Raw genomic sequence first — 19,817 nt, 5'->3', positions numbered from 1 at the left:
ACATTTTGTATGAAGTTAGAGTTTAGCTGCTTTTTTAAAATGAACAACAGAGTTCTCCGGAGGAATAAAAAAGGACAGGGTGCTTCTCTCTGAAAAGGGCTCTCATTTAAGCACGGTAAAAATTTATCAAATTGTGTAGTATTAATGTAATAACTGAATTTTTACCTCTAAAATTTTTAAATTACCCTCTCATACTTTTTTATGTCTGTGTTTCAAAAAGTAATTCTCTCTTATTATCAGAATAAGATAAAAATTTGTAGCTTAGAAAATAATTAGGGAAAATAATTAACTTTTTTGCTTAAAGTAAACTAAGAAAAAAATTATTAATTGATAAATAACTTTATTTTTCTCTAATTTAAACTGAAAATTATGAGAAAATGAACAATTAAAAGTGCATTTTTTTTAATAAAAAAAGGTATTTATTTAAAAAAAATTGTTTTGAAATTTAAATCACTTAATAAATGTATTACCAGGGGTCTGTCCAGGCCAAATTTATTACCATTTAGTGGTACCTTCACAAATTTAACTTCAGAAAAACGTTAGTTTCGCAAAATACTTTTTCTTTAAATTTTATTTTTTTTATCCCCCGTAAGAAACTATAAATCCATATTTTTGTGTTGATTTTTCCATATAATTTTTAATTTTCACAAAATATGTCTACATTTTCACAAAATAGGTCCCGCTCAGAAAAACCTAGACAGAACCCGGATTACTCTTCTTTCCCCAAAAAAAGATACTTATAAAAATTTAACCAGTTGAGAATTATTCTAACGAAGTAAATATTTGCAATAGTAATTGGAATTATACCAATAAACAGATAATTTTACCAGTGTGTAATTATTATTTAAACAGTGGATTTTTTTCAAAATGGAATATGAATTAAAAACAGTATTTTTAAGGGTTGGTGGCTTATTTTTACAAAAAGGGGGAAAGAGGGTGTATTAATTGAGATCAAATGGCAACTAGAGCAGGCTGACCTTCGAAAAATGCTTAATTAGAACACTGCATTCAGTGCAGTTGTTCTATTGGTAGTTAAAATAACATTTCATCCATGGAATAGCAAACAGAATTTAAGGTATATTAGGTAGATCACTGTAATAGCGATCAATCAGGGTTCATTCTAAGCGGGGTTTACAGGCTATTGCCCTTTACTCCTTTTATCCTGCCCTGATATAATTAAATGCGCCCTGTTGTGTCCCCTCCAAAAAGATACCACTTTCCTGTAAGAAAGGATTTTTTTGTCCTGTCTCTCTTAATTAACTCTTAATTTAAATACGTAACTTTCCTTTATTTAAAAGTATTAAATTTATTTATAGCTGTATGCTTGTACCTCAAAAATATTAAAAAAGGAAATTTATTTGAAGATACAACATGTGTTATTCGCAAATTTTTTTTTTTTTTGAATGATCACAATCCAGCTTTAATTTGGCCGCCCATTTTAAATAGAACTAAATAAATTGATAAATTAAGAAATGGTTTTCTTTCTTTAATAGTAACTCGTTTGTTTGACGATATTTTTCAAATGAGGTGTTTGATTCGACACTATCACAATTACCAAGCCGATCGATAACTCTATGTTGTATTTTCCATATATTTAAATATGACACTTCTATACTGTTACTTAAATTATTTTTTTCTCGTTATTATAGAAATTTGGTCTTTATTTTTGCGCTTATTGCAATTTCGGCTATGATCTATATCACATACCATGATTTGACAATGCATTGTAATATTAGATAGATTAATTTAAATACCAAACTTTTTTCATTTAATATTTTTCAGCTTTTTATTTATTTATTAATTTATTCTTAATATCAATGTTATCGCTTTACTAACTCTGCGTTTGTAAGATCGTGCGTCGTAAATATTGTAAATTGAATTTATTTTAATATAATGAGCAAATTTTTATTTTGATTCTTCTTAAAACTTAAAATGTTAATTTAAATACAATAAAAAGTGCTGCGGTCGCAAATGAATCTTTTTTAATAACTTATTTATTTACTTTATAATAATTTGTAATTGCTTTAATTGTTTTATTTTATTTCTCTTAATCACAGGGTCCGTACGCGCCAGACTTGATAAGTCATGGAATTGTCATAGAAAAACGTAATTTTACTTGTAACGTACTTGTACGTTTTTGATAACGTAATTTGCGACATTTCCCCTTTCGAAATTGAAATTTAAGAAGGAAAAAAAAGTTTTTTTCCACACCGATCTTTATTAGGTGCATCCATACCCAGATAAAAAAAATCTGAATTGGCAAAATCAGTGGTAAGTCTCCACTCAGGGGGCGTCGCCTTTAGGCAGGGCATAATTAGTACAGTGACAGTGATTTATAATAGAGAATCACTTAGGCTGTTCCATGGTCATTCAATGGTTAAGAAAATTGAACAGTGCGAGCGTTAGTTTCTTACACTTCAGATAAGTTATATACATTTCTTTTTTTTTTTTTAAATATAGTATTACTTTTTGTGCTGATTTAGTATTTATCATGAAAGCAATTTTCTTTTTTTTAGTTATTTATTATTAATTTCGTTTCTTTAACATCTTAATTTATACTTCTTTTTTTATCTATTTATCCATCTTATTTATAATAATTTTTTTTTTTTAAGAGAAAATCTTGACTAAGTGCATTTTTATTATTTTTTTTTCGGGTTTTTTTTCCTTCTCTTCTTGCAAAAGTTCATGAATTGATGAAGTACGATTTTACTTCGCTTCAATGCAGATTATTGGGTAGTATTTTTATTAAATTTTTTTAGAATGACTTAGTTTTTGAGAAGTTTTTTTATTTATTAGTTTGTTTATTTTTTATTAATAATTTCTCCGTTTATTTTTCGTTGTCTTGCAGCTTTGTTTCATATTTTAGGATAATTTATTTTATTTTTTAGCAGACAAAAATATGCGATTTTATCCTTTATTTTTTTTTTGCTTGTACTTTGATTTGTTAGTTTCTTTTTAGGGTGATTTGATATTAAAAATATGCCTTTTTTAATGTTTTTTTTTTCTTTTTTGCATAATTTATTTTTATTGTAACACTTTATTGCAATCTTATTTTCCTATAATTAACATTTTAATTGATGCTCATGTATTGGATATTTTAACTGTTTATTGCGTTTTTGTGTTAAAAAACAACGGTAGCGTTTCTAGCTTTCGGTAGCGCTTTTGTGTTCAAAAATGTTCTTACATTAATTTGGATTTAATTTTGATTTCACACAGATTTATTTGTATAAATTTTTTAAACAACTTCGTAACTATAAAAAAGTTTATTTTCTATTATTTTTTTATTGTTGCTCTGTAAATTCCTTTAGTCTTATTTACCCTTTCCTTGCAATTAATTATCATAGGGGTGCATAACCTGCGGCCCGCCTACTACTGAAGTGCGGCCCGCGAGAGCTACTGATCACAATAAAAAATTTTAATCGCACTTTTGAGTCATCGCGTTTTGACACGTTCAATTTTAATAGATTCAATAGTAAACGTATGTTTAACGCGCTTTCTTTAATTCGAATTCATCGTAAATATAAATTATTTTGTTAAACACTTATTTCCACTTTGTAACGTGATTTCGAAAATCCTGAATTTTTTATTAATTTCAATAAACACTTTTTGGTGCAATTTATTTGTGACAATTTAATCTTAAATCTAAGTAATTTTTTTCCTTCTTTTTTTTGCTTTTCTTTCTTCTTTTAAGCTATTTTTTTTTTGGGAGTTATTGCTATGCATTCCCACGTACTATAAAAAATTCCTATAATTTCATTACGACATGCGAATTTTAAATCTCACATTCGACAAACTTTATTCTTGCTGAGTTAAGCATAAATTTAAGTAATTATTATTACTTTTTTTTTTGAATTGCCATACTTTTCCACGTGATTTTGTAACTACGATGTTATTACAACACGCAAAAAGGAATTTTTTTCTTCATTTTTTTTTTAAAGAAAAGTTTATTAATAACGTTCATTGAAAAAAATGCTGTGTCATAATAAAAATGCCTATAAAAAGAAAAGTTAATGAAAAAGAAAAACAGAAAAAACAAATTGTTCTTGGTTCCTAAAACAAACTTTTAACACTGAAAATCAGTTTTCTATATTTCCAGTTATTTATATAACAGTACAGGGAAAGAGTGATAATAAATTAATAGTATGAGACGTTCTGTTAAAATGCTGCGTTATAATAAAAGCAGCAGAAAAAGTCAAGAAAAAAGAACTAAGTCAACAGAAATGCTCTGAAGCAGAATAGAAAAAAGCAAAAATGAAAAAAAAAAAAAAAAAAATCGTTCTCAATTCTCAGAATTAGAAGTATCGAAAAAATAACGAAATAGATTTGTCTGATTAAAAAAAAAAATTTTTTTTTTTTAAAAAAAAGCAGTAATTCAAAAACTTGTGGTTCAGAATAAAGTAATCTAGTTTTCCAACTTTCTTTTTTCCCTTAGTCTTCTAGAAGATAAATTTGCAAGCCATGTGCAGAAACATGGATTTTAAAATTTTTGAAATTTATGTTAAAACTATTTCTTATAATAAACAATACTATAATATAGTCAAAATACAATTTTATATTTTTTATCATATCTATACAAATTCAAAAGAAGAAAAAAAAAACTCAGAAAAATATATTTTTAAAGAAATATTCTGAGGAATATTTGACTGCTCATTTAACCAACTGAATTTTTGACTAAAGTGCCAAATGCTCATTAAATCCTTAATTTAAATGCAATATGATAGCAACCTGAGAAATTCATAAGTGGTGGAAAACGTGAATTTTTAAACTGCTCACTGTTTGTTGCTTAAGTAATCATTTTCGATAAAAAAAAAAAAAAAAAAAGATAACGTTTACTATATAAAAAAATCTAAGAATTAATAAAATGAAATAATAAAGTACATTACCAAATAAGTATTGAATTTTATTTTGAACTATAAGTTTTGTTTTTATTTTAGGTTTTTGTTGAAAACTTATAAGTTTTCTTCAATTAAAATATTTAATTTGAATTTATATTACTTAATTCAACACAAATTTTTTTCTTACTTTCATTCTGCGAGCATTGAAGTTTTTTTTTTATTAGAATTTATCTTTAAAATGAATTTTTGTATTGCATGATTTGATAAAAATGGCATTTTTTAAAAGTTTTAGTTTTTTTTATTTTCAAATGAATTCTAATAATTGAACGACTTTAATTTTCAACAAATATATTATTAGGTTTATTGATAAAAAAAAACTAGAACACTAATGTTAAAAGAAATATTACTACATTTGCCATTAACGTGTAAGTTTGATATTATTGCTGCGACTGAATTCAAGTATAAAGTTTCCAGTATTTTTTATTTAAAATGACTGGAAGTATGAATTTTATTTTGCAATTTTTTTTGTAAATATTGTTTTTTATGTATATACTTCAGAACTTCGTTTTCAACAATTAAGCTTAAAAACGCAGTTTATTTTATTTTTTTATAAGGGAGAGCCAGATACATAATAAGTTTATTTTCAAGATTAATATTCATATTTTATCTAAAAATAGTTATTCTAATCATCAACTCGAGAAAGAAAAACATATCTGAAAAATTTCAGTTGTTTCCCCAGGTCTTTCAAAGGTATGTGTAAAATTTTAAATATATTTTTAGTGAACTAAGAAATATTGAGATAAAGTAAAAAAAACCTCGTTTGAATTTTTTTTTAAATTTTTCAATTCAAACTGTAGCCTTTTTTCCTTGGAAAATTGTAGTTGCACATTTGATAATTATAATTGTGATTAGTGATAAAAGTAAACTTATATATAATTATTCATTTTAACTATGCAAAGAAGGGTAAGATATTTGCCCTTTTTATAAAATACAATGTCCTTTTTTAAACTTGCTGCCCTTTTTATTAAAAGTATAGTGCCCTTTTCAATTTTTAGCACCCTGCCCTTTTTTTAGTCTAGAATGAACCCTGCGATCATATTAAAGAATATAAAATAGACTATATTATTTTATAAATATTACATTGAATCGAGAGAGTTTAAAGTTTTCAAGTTGTTGAAAGTTTCCCTAACTTCGATCAAATATCTTTGCTCTATACTAATAAACACTAAATATACCAACTTTAGGGGGAGAGATTTTGACACTGAATGTTTGTATCAATGGGAGAGTTTAATATCCTTTAATATATTTATTAATATAGATTCTCAGAAATTGTATGAAATTTTTAATTTGTTTCTTAAAGGCTCCATCAAGTTCAATGCATCCTAAACTAAACCCAGTACCAGCAAATGCTCTAAGACAAAAACTGGCTGACTGTGCTAAGCGATCTGAAGCTGTAGACAAACTACTTGGAAAGAAAATTTTTAAAAATGAACAAATTCTTAAAACTGACAATCCTACAAATACAGATGACAGCAATGTCTGTGACAGTGATAAAACTTTGCCATTAGCCTCAACAAAAGCAAGCAATGAGAATGATCCCGACAAAACTTTGCTTCTAACCTTAACCGGTAAAAATGCAGCCAATAGTGATGAACAAAGTGTTAAAAATATTCCTACAACAAGTTCCTGCTCTAAAGATGAGGTAATTTTAGTTTTTTCTTTAAACTTAATTTTTCAAACATTTTATTTTAAATTTACTTTATTTTTTAATGTTAATTATCTCATAATTTAAAAATGAAAATTTATCTTAATTCATTAATTTATAACTAAATTTAGAAATCACAAGCTCTTGTAGTATGTTTCTTGTTGTCATAAGGAAAGGAACATTAAAATTTGTGCTGAATTAAAAATTGTAAGTTTTATGGAAAAAAATTTGAATGCTAACTGATTTGATTTAAAACAAACAAATCTTTATTAAATTCTAAAGTTTATTTTATTTTGATCCCCTTGTTTCCATACAGATGATTTAGTAATACAATTTTTACATGAAATTTTTAATAACAAATTTCTTAGTTCAGTGTTTGATTTGTGTAAGTTTTTCATAAACTTTTCAAAGAACTTAAGACATGTGGCAAAAAATAGCTTTCTAATTCCTATTTGTAACTATTATCAACATAGTTTTTTAATATTTATATAAATTGTTACATTTATTTTAGATTTAAATTACAGTTGAATTTTTTGAATTATATTTGACAGTATTAATGTTTAATACTGAGGTTATTTTTAGTTTTGTTTTATTGCTTATATTTTTCTCTAATAAGAATATCATATTTTTTATCTCTTATCTTATTCAAATGAATAATTGTGATAATTTTTCCAAGGTAGCCACTGGTGACTAATAAAACTATTAAAACAACTAATTTGATAGAATGGCAACTATTTTTGCCAAAATCTAGACAAAAACTATTTTTAAAAAAAATTTAAAATTTGCTTTCAGAATTTGATTGTTTTTTATCATTTAGAGAGCTTTAAAATAAAATTCCTGCCTTTTTTTTTCTCATTGCTGCTCTACGACAACAATCATCCTATTTTTTTCTTCTGCAAATTGATTTAATAATCGTCTGCTTCATAAAGCTACTGTCCAATGTATGCAATTTTGTAAGCTTTGATAGAAACTGATTGAGCTTTCAAACATGTCCTATGGCATAAATATAAAGTGGGTCTCTGTAGAGAAGTAGAAGCTCATTGATTACTAATTAAGACTTCGTTAATATCCATCTTACATGATTGTCCCTTTTTCAGAGTGTACTTTTTTATGATTTAAGGCTTTCAAAACAAGATAGTTTTCTTTGTTTCATTTTATATATGAAGGGGGAAAAAACAATTCTTAAAAGCTCGCTCTTTTCTTTTTTAAAAAAAACTGACATTATTAGGAAAAATGTGTAATCTTTACTTGTTTTTTGTTTTTATATTACAATTTCAACAATATAGCACTCAATATCAGCAATTGTTTGCTGATTTGCTTTTTAGTTTACATTTGCAAATAAATATTATTTATATAAATATACCTCTGATATTTCTTAATGTATCAAAAGAATTCTTAATATAAAATGGTTTCACGAATTTTCTGACACTGAATTATTCAAAATCAGCAGCAGAAAATTAAAAATTAGAGAGCGCAAATGGTTATAGATTGCACACACTATCAGGAAAATTCAAAAGTTAAACAGGTGCTGGATTGGACACCCCAAGGTAAATGATAGAAGGGTGGATCTAAAATGGCCTTGTGCAAAACTATTATACTCTTCTTTACCTCTATTATCAAAATCAGGCTTTAATTCAAATATTGAAGGAATTTAAAAGTATGGGGATGTGTCTTGGGCAGTTGATATTCTCGGTATCAACTTCCAGAATATCTTCAGTCAATTTTGTTCTTGTTTTTCCCCATCTTGTTTTAACCTAGAATGCCTAATGCATTTTAGTAGACCCTGTGCAACGTTGTAGAATACACTTTCGAAGTTTCTGGAACATTTCTTTCGAAGCATCTCGTAGATCATTAGATTCAAGAAAGATAAATGATTTTCAAGCCAGTTTATTGTAACATTCCATAAATGATAGGTTCTTTAAATGATTCTAACATTCAAATATTAAAGTGTGGTAAAAAAAAATTCCACTCACAAACTTTAAAATTTAAGCTCCCATACTTGACCCAAAAAGCAGGGTAACATCTATAACAGATGCTATAAAACCAGGTTTACATTGTAAGTGGTTTTTATTAATGCTAGATTATTATTTTTTTTCATGATCCCAAAAAGAATACCATCTTGAAATTTGGCACAAACAATGCTAAAGAAAAAGTTTAAATTTTTTTAATAAATTTTAATTTGATGTATTTATTATCGAAATATTTTTTAAATGATTTAACTATGCTATGTATTTTATAAAATTTCATTAAAAACTGAACAAAATTTAGCTCTCTAGGTTAAATAGTTCTCAAGTTAGTTTTTTAAGTATTAAAAAAATTTGTGAATATTATAAACCTATAACTCAGAATTTATTGGAAACTATAAAAATATAAAACTTACTATTTTTAACGTAAGAAGTAGATGTAACAAATTTATTTAAAATCATAGAAATCTAAATCATTGGCCTAAAAAAAAAAATTTTTTTTTTTTATAGGTTATGGTTGATTTAATATGGAATTATGGTTGATTTAATATGGAATTGCCTTATGAATAAAGTTTTATTTTTTAATCAAAATCTTTAACTAATTTTTAATCTAATGCTTGAATGCTATTTACATATTTTTTTTCTTCTTTCTTTTCCAGGATGTATTTAAAAAACCAGACGTACCAGTTCCAACCAAAAAAACTGCTCATAAGTCATCTGTTCCTAGTAGCTCTGAATCTAAAAATGGGTAAAAAAATTTAATCCAGCCTTATTGTGTGGCACACCATACGATTCTTTGGACTTGCTATTAAACACAGGGTTGCAAAAAACCCACCTGCCCAATAAAACCCGCCTGGGTTTTACTGGGTAAAACCCACTCTGAAATACCCAGTAAAACCCACCCTAAAGTGGGTTTTTCTAAGATTGATTTTTTTTTTATCCTCTGTTATATTAAAGAGCTGTTCTATTGAAATATTTATGTAGTCTAGCCTAAAAAAAAAATTAACCTATAGTGACAGGGTGCGTAGCGTTTGTAAAAAGTACTTAAAGGTGCTTTTTGGGGTATTTCGTTTTTAAAAGCTTTTAAAGGTGTTTTTTTCAGCTGGCGTTTTTAAAAAGTGCTATTTATCCGAATAATTTTTCCCCCTTCAGTGATATCTGGTGGATCCCATGCATTTAATGAAAAATGGGGAGTTTGCTATGTAATCATTCACGCGTACTTCATGTCGTACCCACGTTATGACTTGCGCATGCGCGCACACTAGTAACTGAAACCCAAGTGCTCCAATTCGGATAGAGAATATCTGATCCTTATGAAATGTTTATCTTTTTAATTTATTTTAATTTTATTCTTGTTTATTTTATTTTACTTCTAACACTTTTTTTTTTGACGTATGGGGTAAGGGTACTTTTGTTCTGAGTTCAGGGTGAAGTTGAATTCACTCGGTGATGTGGGAAAGTACTGATTGTTTCGATTTACGCTCGTATCTTTTTGGGTTTTTTCAACGCTAAAACTGTTTATAAAAAGTTTTTGTTTTTCAATAATATCATTGATTGAATATGGATTTTTTGAGTGCTTGAAAATTTTTGTAAAATGCTTGAAAAGTTTTTAAAAAGTGCTTATTTTTGATTCAAAGATTTGGCTACGCACCCTGAGTGAAAAAACTAATTGTGTTGGAGACTGGAGAGTCACCTTGCTGACTAGATTTGACTGTATAGTCATTGATTATTCAGTGCCATTTATTCGCTTTCTATGCAAATAAAGAATATTCCTCAAATATTTTTTAAGATTAAAATATAAATAAAAAGTAATCCTGTGTTAAAATAAGTTTCAAATGTGTGATGTATGTGAGTACATATATCATTTGGTATCGTGATGTCAGAAGAAACTTTTTTCAGGCTTTCACATCAATTTATTTGTATTAATTATCTATATGAAGTCAATTTATATAATTAAACTTAATTATTAATATTAAAATAAGCTTTTTTTAAAATTGGGTACTTATCCCTGCCCTCTCTTTTGAAAAAGCCCCCATGAAAACATGAAAAGCCCACCCGGGTTGGGTTTTCTACAAAAACCCGGGTTTTTTGCAAACCTAAATAAACAGCATATTCATTTCAATTTCAATCTGCATTTTTTCTTTTATTTCATTCAAGCTTGAATGATTGTATCAGCCTATTATATATTTTTTTTCTCCAGAAGCGAACACTTCCAGAACAAAAAAACATTTTTTCTCTGAGAAAACATTTTGTTCTTAAAAATTTCGTAATATAAAATAATTATTTTGAATAAGTAGAAGTATTTAAAGAGTAATGAAACAATTCAAAATGATTATAATGAAAGAAGGCTGATTTTATGATTGGTCAAGCCCAGTAAATAAATTAGTTGTACTATATCAAAGTGCTTTTCATTTTATTATAGTTTCACGAAAAGAAAAGCCATTGATTTAGAAACAATACAAATTAAAAAGAATTTATATAAAATTAGTAATGCTTCTACTATTAAAACTAATATCTGAAGAATGATTGCTTCCATGTCCAACCTGCTTTTTCTTTGAATTTGCTTTAAATCTAATCCTATTGTTTCATTTCTGTTTTGTTAAAAAAAATAATAATTCAATAAACTAGGAGGCTTCGCCCCCTGCTCGCTGGCGCTCACCAACCCCCGGAACTGCTTTCACAGTTCATTTCGGATTGCTTCGCAATCCAATGCTCGCTTTGCTCGCTCATTGGATACGTTCTTAACGTCTAGTTTTTGTATACTTTTTTTAATACTGAAGTTCCGAAAACTTTTCACTGTAGAAAATTCTAAACCTGTACATTTCAATATTAATTTGAAATTGTAAACTGTTCGCATATTTTTCTTAATCACACTATTCTAAATTTCAGTTGTTGAGAAAAGTAACTGTTGTAAGTTTTGTTTTAAAGTCTTTCCCACCAGAGGGCTAAAGCCATGTGTTGTAAAACAATATGAAATAGTAGTCTGCCACTGAACGCCGGATGTAAAGCATCGGTTTCGATGAAGATACTTTTGTATTTTTAATTCTCTGAAGGGCGCCATCCTAATAATATGGAATTTGTAAAATAAATGTATATATTTTTGATTGCTGATGAAGCCCATCATTTTGTGTTTTCATCAGTGTTCAGAAGCAGAACAACTATAAGTTTTTTATTTTATCCCAAAAAAATAAAAGGTATAAAAAACAAAGAAAAGAGTAAGAAAATGAGTATAGTCATAGAAAAAGTTAAAATTATAATATAGTATTTGTCAGTAAAAATAAAACTTTTTGCTTAAGTCATTATTAACAATTCAAATTTTTCTGAGGCAATTCTTAACCTCTAAATATTATTTTTTTTATGTACACATTTCTAAATGTCAGTATTCAACCACAAAACAACCTAAAGTCCTCAAATGTAGCATGAAGTTGTAAAATGTATTGAAAGAGCGTCATAGCATTAATTAAAGTAGAAGTAAAGTTAGTACTGTAAAATTAAAACAATATTTTAAATCAATGAGCCAAGTTCTTCAAGAAGCAGTTGTAGAAGTAGGTTGTATATTTAAAACTTTTTATAGAATTTCTTTAAGAACACAATTGTTAATTTGAGCATTTGGCGATACAACACTTTTAGAATTGAAGGATTTGTTACGTCAAGCACTCAGGTATCATAATTTTGATCTAGTTGCGCTTCTGTGTCATTTTGATTTATGTTGCTAAGTTAACTTTCAGGAAATTCTATGGCTGGCAACAGCATTTTTATTTTTTAAGTTGTTTATTTTTATTTCTTTTAGAATTCGTTATTTTTTTAGCGAAATGTTTTTTAACCTGACAGAATTCTTTGCCGACTGTTTTCTCTATGAATGAAGAAAATAAAGTAAATATTTAACTGTTGTGAAAAGAATGTTATTTAGTTGTACAAAGTACTGCAGTCAAAATTTGGGAGCCACGTAAGAGAATTATATATATTAGATCAGAAACACATAATTAAAAGGCAGAATGCTTTGGTGTTTTCAAAACAAAGCAAATGTTGCCACCGGTGGAAAAGAAATACAGCCAAAATTTGGGAGTAACGTAAGAGAATTATATATAATAGATATTTAAACCAGCTATAAGAGTCATCATTGCTCAGAGGATAAAGTGTTCTCCTGTCAATGAAATGAACTGGGTTCAAATCCCAGCGATGAGAGGTCAATATGAATTTCTCACCAACCGCAATGCTGAGTTAAAATATCGTCAGTGATAGATGGATCAGTTAGTCCTTTTGCTGTCCAGCTAACCATGGAAAGTTTTCATTGTTTTACTCTCCTTGTAATGCGGGTTAGTTTCCTCAAAAGGTTCTCCACAAGGCGAATTTCTCCCAATACTTGATCCAAAAGCTTCCTTGTCTTCTGGATTGGGTCTGCTGTTCAACGACTGCTAGAAAATTAAATATAACCCGCTATAAAACAAACATTTTTACAAAATCTCATTAAATTTGTCCGATATATGTATAAATTTTTTTTTTCTTTCATAAAAGTGGGAAAACTAAGCATAGTTTTTTAACTACTTTTGTAAAAGATTTTATAGGTTAGGTCCTTTGTTAAATAATCTCGAACTGCGATTTAAAATTAAAGTGTATTTAATTTGATATAAGTGGGAAAAGGTAAAAATTCTTGTTTAATTTTTTGTATTTGATACAATAAAGCAGGGTTGGGTTTTTGACGTCAAAAAGTGGTTTTTGACATGACAAGGGTATAATACTGGTTTAAACCGTCAAAAACCCGTCAAAAATGTCAAAAACTAAAGTTTGCCAAAAAAATATATAAACTTCAAAACTACCAACAGTTGCCATGCATTATATTGAAATTTAATTATACTATAGGTAATCAGCAGGTTTTAAAATATTTTTTAATTAAAATTAAGGTAAAATAACAGATTTAAAATCTCAGAAATTTATATTCAAATGCATGTGCAGAAAAATTTTGCACAAAATTTTTTTAAATATTTATATTTTGAAAAAAAAAATTTTTTTTTTTGATACTTAAGAAAATTAAAAGTTTATTACTATGCATTTTTGACATATAAGGAACATATAACTAATATTTATAAGGAACTTACAAGTTATGTTGTATAAATACAAACTTGATACAAGTGTATGAAAAAAAATTTTAATGTTATACCGAATATCTTTATTATCCAGTATGTTAATTTGAATTTAAAAGTAGTTATATTTGTGAATAATGATAAATATAATTCATATTGTTTATTATATTTATTTATAATTATTACACTTATCATTTTAAAACAATTTTTACCTCTTAATTTTTTTCCCCCACTTGTATTAAGAATACAAATAATGCATATCTTGAAAGCAAGAAGTAATTATTCAACAGCTGAATATTTAGATATTCAACAAAACTATGTATATAGTATTCAGCAAAATGAAATTCACAAGTATTTGGATAAACTAAATTTTCAGCATAGTAAATGAATAGGCTGAATATACTGTAAATCGACACTAACTACTCTGTGTATTTAACAGAAAGCACTTAAATTTGTATTGTCTTATGTTAAAAAGATTATTAAGAAGATTTAAAAGAATATTAAAAAGATTTTTCTTTAAAAGATGTCTAATGTACAAAACTGCTAATGTTTATCTTTAAAAATGTCTAATTTTTAGTATAATCTATACTATACACTAAATTTGGTTATAAATAAATTTCTTAATAATATCACTGCAGATTTTCAATAACACATGAAAATGAATACATAATATTACAAAAGATGTGAGCTTTCAAAAGTACAAGATTTTGGTTACTATTCAAAATATAAGTGTTTCTTCAAAATTTTAAATTTATTTTTTCTAGAACATATTTAGAAACACTATCCTTTATAAAAAATATATAAATTTTATGTATTAATTAAATTTCACATATGAATATAGGTTTTTGACATTTTCGACATTTTTGACAGTGAGGTTTTTGACGTGACGGTTTAAACCATGGTTTAAACTGTCAAAAACTGTCACATGTCAAAAACCTGCCAACCCTGCAATAAAGCTGTCAGTAGCATTGCTTTAAAAAGATGGTTCTTGCTTGTTACTCTCCCAAAAGTTTATGTCAATTTATTTTAATTGGAGATGATTCAATGCCTACAAAGATTTCAGGTGGTGACCCAAATTTACCTAATAACTGTAAATCCACTATCTAAGACATTTTTTTTAGCCTTCTGATAAAAGCCAAAATTGTTGAGAGAAATTGAAAATAGATATCTTAAGATTTTTTTATTTGTTACATTTAATAATTTTTAAATTTGAGCATCCCCTTAGAGATTTCCTAGATTAAAAACAAATCAGAAGGTTCTCATTCTGAAGAATATATTTGTATTTAAAAAAAGAAATTTTATTAATGCCTAATGACTAAAAATAGATATTTAGAATATCTGTATAAACTATCTTTCAAGCATTCTTAAAACTTAACAATCAGTAGCTAAACTCATCCCTACAAAATTTTATTATACACACAACAGATTTTTGTCATGTTGCTTATTTTGATTGCAGTAGAAAATTGTTTTTAAAAGAAATTTACTAGCCTTCTCTGGTCTAAAAACTTATCTATTGGGTTCCACTGTTTTTCGAATTGATAGGGGTGCACTGCATTAAATGCTTTTGCATTTTATCTACATTTTGGGTTGAGAAAAGGTAGATATATGAGCACTTATCCTTCTAAAGCAAACATTTTTTTAAAAAAAATATGTAAGTTTACTATGATCTAATGTCTATTCTAAAGAGAAACTTTTAAAATTAAAAGATAGCTTAAACAATTCAAATCCAAAGTCTGGTGCAAAAGCATATGTAAAAAATTGGGTTGTATGTACTAATTTCAAGTTGAGTTTTCGTAGCTGTAAGTCTGCTTACTTACTACTTGACTTTTTTATTTACCTTTAGAGCTTACAATTTAAAATGAACTTTTTTTTGTTCAATAAACTAAGCTTGCTGTTTCAATTTGCTTTAAAACAATTCGAATTATTTATATCCCTTAACTTTCTCCATGAAATTATGTTTGTCTCTAACACCTTTTTTTACTTTTAGTGTATTCTTTTCTCATTGTTTATTTTGCTTCCATTTAGGAATCAAAAATGGACTTTAGATGACTTTGATATAGGTCGCCCACTTGGAAAAGGAAAGTTTGGAAATGTATATTTAGCTCGAGAAAAGAGAACAAAATTTGTAGTAGCTTTGAAAGTAAGATTGTATTTCATTTATAATTTATTTATAACTCTTTTTATTGATGTAGTTAACATATTTTTGTAAAGTAACATTAAGTTTTAATTCGGCACATTTTAGGTTTTTCTTTGTAATGTATATTGTTTTCAAATTTTGCTCCAACATTAAATTTTGTTCGTAAATATTTAAGAATATAAAATTTTATTTATGAATTTGATAAATATTAATTAGAAACACAGTCACAATAATAATTTTGAGAACAAAAATTAGTAAGTTATAGATTTTTTTTCTGTACGTGTTCACTTATAAATTTGATAAATTAAATTAATAAAACATAGGAAGTTATTTAATCATGTGAACAACTAATAAAAACATGAAAGTTATTTAATAAAATTATCTTTACTAAATAATAAAAAACAATATTTTTTTACAAATGCTAATATTAAAAAAATTTCTTATTTTTTTGTCTCTACCTTATGTTTTTATTATTATTATGTATGTATTGTTAACTCTGTAATTTAATTATAGGTTTTATTTAAAGCACAATTGGAGAAAAATAAAGTTGGACACCAACTTAGAAGAGAAATAGAAATTCAGTCTCATCTAAGGTAAACAGTTTTGAGTTTTTATTGTTTTGAATTTTTTAGTGCAAGGTATGTTAATCATGAAATCCTTTAATTTAGAGGTAGTCATGTTATAAGAAAACAGAAAAGTATCAATAATTAAAATTTTAGGGTATGCCACCTTTTTATTATAAAATTTTCAGCTATTAGTATTTGTATAACACACCTAAATATTAATTTTGACGTTTCAAAATTATGAATAATTAGTAACATTATTTTTTACATTGTTGTAATTCCACCTCTATAAATTTATTTTAATAAAAAAAACTGAAGTTTTGTTGATGTACATATCTAGAATATGTTCTAAAAAATTAATGATAAAATTAAGTTATTATGTCACTATTCAGTTTCATTTTTGATGAAATATGATTTCCTCATCATATAGTGCATTATATTGTTTTTTAAGTTATATCTACAATAGTTTGTACATATACAAAATAATTGGTAAATTCATATCAAACTTGGAATTTAGTGAAGTTGAAATTGTAACATTAAAATACAAAAGTTGTTCTTATTATTATCTAAATGCTTTAAACTTAAAATCTTAATCTGTATAAAATACTATAAATTTCTCCTTTTCTTTCTTTTTTTTTTTAAGAGGAAAATTTATTTGAAGAAATATATCTATTTTTAATGTGTTTGCTAATTAGGATGCATCTTTAATTTTTTTCCCTATATTTTAAAAAAAGTTTTAAGAAACATTTGCTTTCTTTAAATAGGCGGAAATATTTATAATGTAACAAATGAAGGTATAACCTTGAATATGCTAATTAAATAGTTCCAATTATATGCGTCCAATGATCACATTCAAGCTGTTAAAATATACTTCCACTGAATTAATATCTTCTTTTTTTATAAGTGAGTCACTGCAATCAGAAAAATATATTTCTAATAGTTTTATCAAGAGAACAGTCTAAACATTTGTCCCCATAAAATATTAATTTCACTTTTTGCATAATTCGCCTTATTTCTGGAACTATTTAAGAAAACAAAAAAAAAAATTTGCTCGTAATTATAAAACTTATTACATCAAAAAAAAATTCATAAATATTTATTTTTTTTTTTTTTTTACAGATTAAAAAGAGGTAATAAATATGTACCGACAACTCAAATATTAATTTACAAGGCTATTTTCTTACTTTGTATGAGTAACGATTTTTTATTGTAAGAATTTTTCTAATTTAATCTTTTATTGTTCACAAATGTAGATCGATTTTTCTGCTTTAATGAGCCAAGTTTGATACATTTATCAAAATTTCTTTATGTTGAAGAACAATTGTTTTTTGTCAATCATTTATATGATTTAAAAAGCGAAGTTTAGGATAATTGAATCGTTGTAATAACATCTCTTAATTACTTTGAAATGATGTTAAAAAATTTAATATATGTTTTGGGTTAATTGATGTAATATATTTTTTGTGTTAAAGATTGTGTATTTTTAATACAAATTTTATTTTCGAATGCTATTATTTAGGCATCCAAATATCTTGAGGCTGTATGGTTATTTCTATGATGATAGTAGAGTGTATCTAGTCTTGGAATATGCCCCTGGTGGTGAACTGTATAAAGTTTTACAAAAGTGTAAACGATTTGATGAAAAAACTGCCGCAACTGTAAGTAATTTCATGAACTATATATTAAAAATTATTGTTATTTTGTCTGTAAAAAGCTTTTGTAAATTAAGATGAATTTCCTTCTGTGTTCTGTCAAGATTCATGGAGAATTTGCAAAATCATTTTAATGTTTATTGACTAAAACAGATCAATTATACATTGTTTGTACACACCATCAAAAAATATTGAAAATAAATTGTTTCGATTGTGTTTTAAATGTTGACAGCCTTGAAAATTTTTCACTATTTGTCTTACTATATTATATAAATTAGTAATACAAAACAATTTTTATTCAATAATATAGGTTAAAACTTGTGATTTATTTATATACTTTCTCAATTTTAACGTTTTGCTTACAGCACTTTGCATGGTACAACTGGCCCATCATTCTGGTTTCAGTTGTACTATTTTGTAAATAAATAAAGCAGGGTAAAAAAATTTATAATAATATTTTGTATGGTAATAAAACCGGGTTCACACCCATCAAGAATGCATTGAGTCAGTGAGAAACGTAAAATTCATGCAAAAAAACACTACTTCACGCTTTTGTTTGGTGTTGCACAAAAGAATATAAAATTAATTGCCAATCACCTTGTAGATTATTTAGTTTCTTTTATGCTTTGAATGAGTTATTAAGGAATTTAAATAAAGTTAAGAATTTAGTGGACCTTCACTTATCTAATATTTTAAACGCATAAGGTACCTATTTTTTTATGGGTAAATTTATCATTTTGAAAATTATAAATTTATTTCTTTTATTGTATTTAAATTAAAATATTAAAAATTCATTGAGGTGAATTAAAAGTACTCTTAAACAAAAATGTTTAATTATTCATAAATTTTGCTTTTTTCTAAAACTTTTTTTTTAATTAATTGATTAAAGAAATATTAAACCCAATTACTAATTCCTGTTTCCTATATTTCTAATAACAAATCAATATTTATTTCCTGCCAGTATCTGTCTAAGATTGCTAGTGCCTTGAAATACTGCCACTCAAAAAAGATTATTCACCGTGATATCAAGCCGGAAAACCTACTATTGGGTTTGAATGGTGAAATGAAAATTGCTGATTTTGGATGGTCTGTTCACGCCCCATCTTCTAGGCGCACAACTGTCTGTGGTACCTTGGACTACCTTGCTCCAGAAATGCTTGAGAATAAAAAGTATGATGAAAAGGTTGATTTATGGTGTCTTGGAATTTTGTGCTATGAGTTCTTAGTAGGAAAACCACCATTTGAAGCTGAATGCATGGTTACTACACAGTCACTCATCTGCCGTGCAGCAATTAAGTTTCCCCCATCTGTATCCAGTGGAGCCCAGGATTTCATTTGCAAGGTAATCAACATTTTCGATTTTCAAAAATAGTTTGTATTTTAATAAATATTTGGGATTGGATAGAAATATTTAACTATGTTTATGAAAAACAATTGTTATAGGAAAATCTAAATGAATGTTTAATTTTTTAAAAACTTTGCTACTGTTAATGTATTTTATTACATCTCCAAACAAGGTTCTTGTTATCATATTTACCATAATGACCCAAGATGGACCTAGACCAAGATTCCTCTGTGACAGTCTTTCTAGACCCTGTCTGTCTATTTCTTTTTCCAATCACTATAAATCTGATTCAGCAAAATCCAACTAGTAAAAGGCTTTGCAACAAAATTCTTTTCACTGGATTTTCTTTCATGCATTCCAGAAATTTGAGAAGTCCAATTCTTTCTTTTAATTATATGAAAGCTGCAATTTTGTATTCTCCATTTTTAGTTAAGGACCAGATTTCTCCGCCATATATTAGAATTTTTTTTGCAGATAAAATATAATTTTGGAAAGAAAATTACACTTTAATAAAAATTAAAGTTCAAACAATCGT

The 19,817-nt window shown here is 26.5% G+C and overlaps 1 protein-coding gene across 1 annotated transcript in view; it reads left to right on the top strand.

Moving 5' to 3' along the window:
- Nucleotides 1–19,817, top strand: part of LOC107447970 (aurora kinase C) — a 29,255-nt gene that overhangs the window by 7,719 nt on the left and 1,719 nt on the right. Inside the window, exons 3-8 of the mRNA XM_016063026.3 lie at nucleotides 6,196–6,537; nucleotides 9,164–9,252; nucleotides 15,611–15,725; nucleotides 16,236–16,315; nucleotides 17,805–17,943; nucleotides 18,899–19,279. Coding sequence (XP_015918512.1) covers nucleotides 6,196–6,537; nucleotides 9,164–9,252; nucleotides 15,611–15,725; nucleotides 16,236–16,315; nucleotides 17,805–17,943; nucleotides 18,899–19,279 — 1,146 coding nt within the window. The remainder of the gene's footprint in view (nucleotides 1–6,195; nucleotides 6,538–9,163; nucleotides 9,253–15,610; nucleotides 15,726–16,235; nucleotides 16,316–17,804; nucleotides 17,944–18,898; nucleotides 19,280–19,817) is intronic.

The sequence above is a fragment of the Parasteatoda tepidariorum genome, chromosome 1 (genome assembly GCF_043381705.1).
Source record: "Parasteatoda tepidariorum isolate YZ-2023 chromosome 1, CAS_Ptep_4.0, whole genome shotgun sequence".
NCBI classification, from domain to species: domain Eukaryota; kingdom Metazoa; phylum Arthropoda; class Arachnida; order Araneae; family Theridiidae; genus Parasteatoda; species Parasteatoda tepidariorum.
Note: the sequence above shows the minus strand (reverse complement) of the source record. Positions and strands in the feature narration are given on the sequence as shown.